This window comes from Tasmannia lanceolata, unplaced genomic scaffold (assembly GCF_043159265.1).
Source record: "Tasmannia lanceolata isolate RefF3 unplaced genomic scaffold, GAP_Taslan_0.1 ptg000018l, whole genome shotgun sequence".
In the NCBI taxonomy this organism is placed as follows: Eukaryota; Viridiplantae; Streptophyta; class Magnoliopsida; order Canellales; family Winteraceae; genus Tasmannia; species Tasmannia lanceolata.
The window spans coordinates 39,872,867-39,875,726 of record NW_027518695.1 but is presented as its reverse complement, the minus strand read 5'-3'; the positions used below and the strand labels follow the sequence as shown (position 1 = coordinate 39,875,726).

Below are 2,860 nucleotides of genomic sequence, written 5' to 3'. Positions count from 1 at the left end.
GGGCAGATTTTCTGTAGAGAAAGGGGATGTGAGTGAACCAGATCTGATAGCTTCAGTAAGGATACCCGATAAGATTTCCATAATGAAACAGAAGAGGGTGGGGGACAGGGGATCTCCTTGTCTGATCCCATTGGTAGCTTTGAAATAGCCACGAGGGTTCCCATTAAGAATGACAGCAAAGGATGGGCTGCTGATGCACTGTTTTACCCATCTACACCACTTCTTATTAAAACCCATTTTTTCCATGTATACAAGAATGGCTTCATGAGACACCTTATCATAGGCTTTTCTGAGGTCAATTTTGATGCACATCGCAGGTTTGGCATTTTTCTGATGGAAGTTATGTATAACATCCTGTGTCAATAAGATGTTATCATGAATCGATCGCCCTTTTATAAAAGCGGATTGGAGGGGACTAATGATACCATTCATAAAATGACGGATCCTATTGGCCATAATTTTAGTAATGATTTTGTAGGAGAAATTGCAAAGGGCTATAGGGCGGAACAAATCAGGGGAGGCCGCATCACTACATTTAGGAATTAGAGTGATGTTGGTAGAATTTACCTCAGCCAGAAGGGTATCATTTGTGAAGAAATGTTGAATGGCCTTCACAACGTCAGCACCAATAATGTACCAGAATTTCTGATAGAATTCGCCGTTAAAGCCATCCGGGCCAGGAGCTCGGTTTCCATCCATTCCGAAAACTGTAACTTTGATTTCCTCCTCAGGGACCGGGCTGGTTAACCAGTCAGCTTCCTCCTGTGTAAGGAGTTTGGAGGGGGTGGGCAACAGAGACGTCTCACAAATTGTGCCAGAGTTGAGCAGGCTTTGAAAATAGGATATCATGATGTTTTCAATCTAGGAGTGATCAGTCGTCAGGTTACCATGAGCATCGAGGAGACCCCCAATACTATTTTGATTTCTTCTCGCATTCATAACAGAGTAAAAATACGCAGAGTTGGAGTCACCCAGGTTTAACCATTGCACTCTCGCATTCTGCCTGCGCATGGACTCTTCCATTCTAGAGACTTTGAAGAATCTCTCCTTGAGGGAGGATTCTCTGCTTCTAAGGTGTAAATCAGTTGGATTAGAAGCTAAGGCAATTTGAACATCTTCAAGGTCTTGCTTAACAGCAGGGGCAATCAAATTAATCCTCCCAAATTTTGTTTGATTCCAGATCTTGATAGCCTGTTTAGTATTTTTGAGCTTTTGAGAGAGACGGAACATGGGATTTCCTTTAGATTTGATACTCCAAGCTCTTTCAACACATTCAAAGATTGAGAGGTCCATAAGCCATGCACTGAAGAACTTGAATGGCTTCTTGATCTCATTATGTCTCTCAGCGAGATGAATAATTAGGGGGGCATGATCAGAAGTTCCAGGGTAGCGATAGATAGCAAAGGAGTCTGTAAGGGTATTTATCCATTCATCATTCACCAAGGCTCGGTCCAACCTTCTCAGCTTAAGCTCGCTAGTTTTAGGACTGTTGCTCCAGGATAAAGTCTGACCCATACATTTGAGATCATGGAGGGAGCAGTGATCAATGCACTCATTGAAATCAGCCATCTCAATCCTATTAGGTTCAGCTCCTCCTACGCTTTCTTCAGCAAACCGAATTACATTGAAATCCCCCAACACCATCCAAGGGATACTGATAGTAGGAGCTATAGAACCGAGAGAATCCCATAGAAGTCTTCTTTCATGACCAGAGTTAGTCGCATAAACAAAAGTCAGAAGGGTGGTAATATTGTATTGAATGAAAGTAACTTCTGTATGCACGTGCTGTTTAGATTCGTCAAGAACATTAACCCGAATCTGTCTCCGATCCCAGACAATCCAAATTCTGCCTTTATTTGTGAAATTGAAGTTGGCGTGACAATCCCAATTACAATGAATGTCACTCACATAGGATGTAAGTTTATCCATGTAAGCTTTCGTCTCGAGCAACCCGAAAATGGGGGTTTTTTCCCGCACAATAAGATCATGAATTTCTTCCCGACGGGTCGACGTGCACAGCCCTCTAACATTCCAGATTCCCACTTTCATCATTTCCAGGAGTGATATAAGAAGCATGCTGCTCGAACTCTATGGATCTTTCAGATCGATTTGTGGTAGACGATGAAGTTCTCGCATGTGGAGCCTCCATATAAGTTTCATCTAAATCTTCATGCGCTTCTAGGAGAGCATAAGAATTATAAAGGTTAATGCCGCCAGTTGAGTTAGCAATAATCTCAGAATTATTCGCCATATTATCAGCAGCATTAGTTTGGTGGAGGTGGGAGCGATCATCGTCATCAGGGCGGATAATGGGATCAGATTCTTCTTCAGTTTCTTTCTTTTCCGTACGAGAATGACAAGTGGGCTTGGAATTATTGAGATTTGGGTCAGTTAGAGTTTGGAATTTACCTTCCCCTATTTTCTGATTGCTTCCCATAGTAGCTTCCGAATCTTTGTCTTGTTTTGATACAGGTCTCCATTGCATGATTGGCTTTCTTGGGGGGATTTGCTTTGGGCAGTTTGAGTCTGAGTGGTTGAACGTGCAACACTCTTGGAAGGAGGGAGGCCGCCATTCGTATTCAACTTTTTGGTACGTAGTACCCAAGGAAGTTATTATTTCAATTTGATCAGGAAATTCACTTCCAGCCTCGACTTCTATACAAATCCGCGCATAGCTGAGGCGAGTATTACCGGTAGTTTGGGCGTCTATATACAGAGGGCATCCAATTTTGCTTCCAAGTTTACTGAGGCAATGAGCTGACCAGAATCGCAAGTTCAACCCGGGGAATTTTATCCATATAGGGACAGAGGACAAAGATAGTTTTTCGAGAGCCATATCCGGAGTCCATCTTCTCAGCAC

The 2,860-nt window shown here is 42.8% G+C and overlaps 1 protein-coding gene across 1 annotated transcript; it reads right to left on the bottom strand.

Moving 5' to 3' along the window:
* Window positions 1–861: 861 nt before the first annotated feature.
* LOC143850327 (uncharacterized) lies at window positions 862–1,929 on the bottom strand. The gene has a single exon (XM_077359585.1). The coding sequence runs from the start codon at window positions 1,927–1,929 to the stop codon at window positions 862–864; it is 1,068 nt and encodes a 355-aa protein (XP_077215700.1).
* Between the last annotated feature and the right edge of the window lie 931 nt (window positions 1,930–2,860).

Coding starts and splice junctions, on each gene's coding strand:
- LOC143850327 (XM_077359585.1), bottom strand. CDS start 1,929: ATGGATAAACTTACATCCTATGTGAGTGACATTCATTGTAATTGGGAT.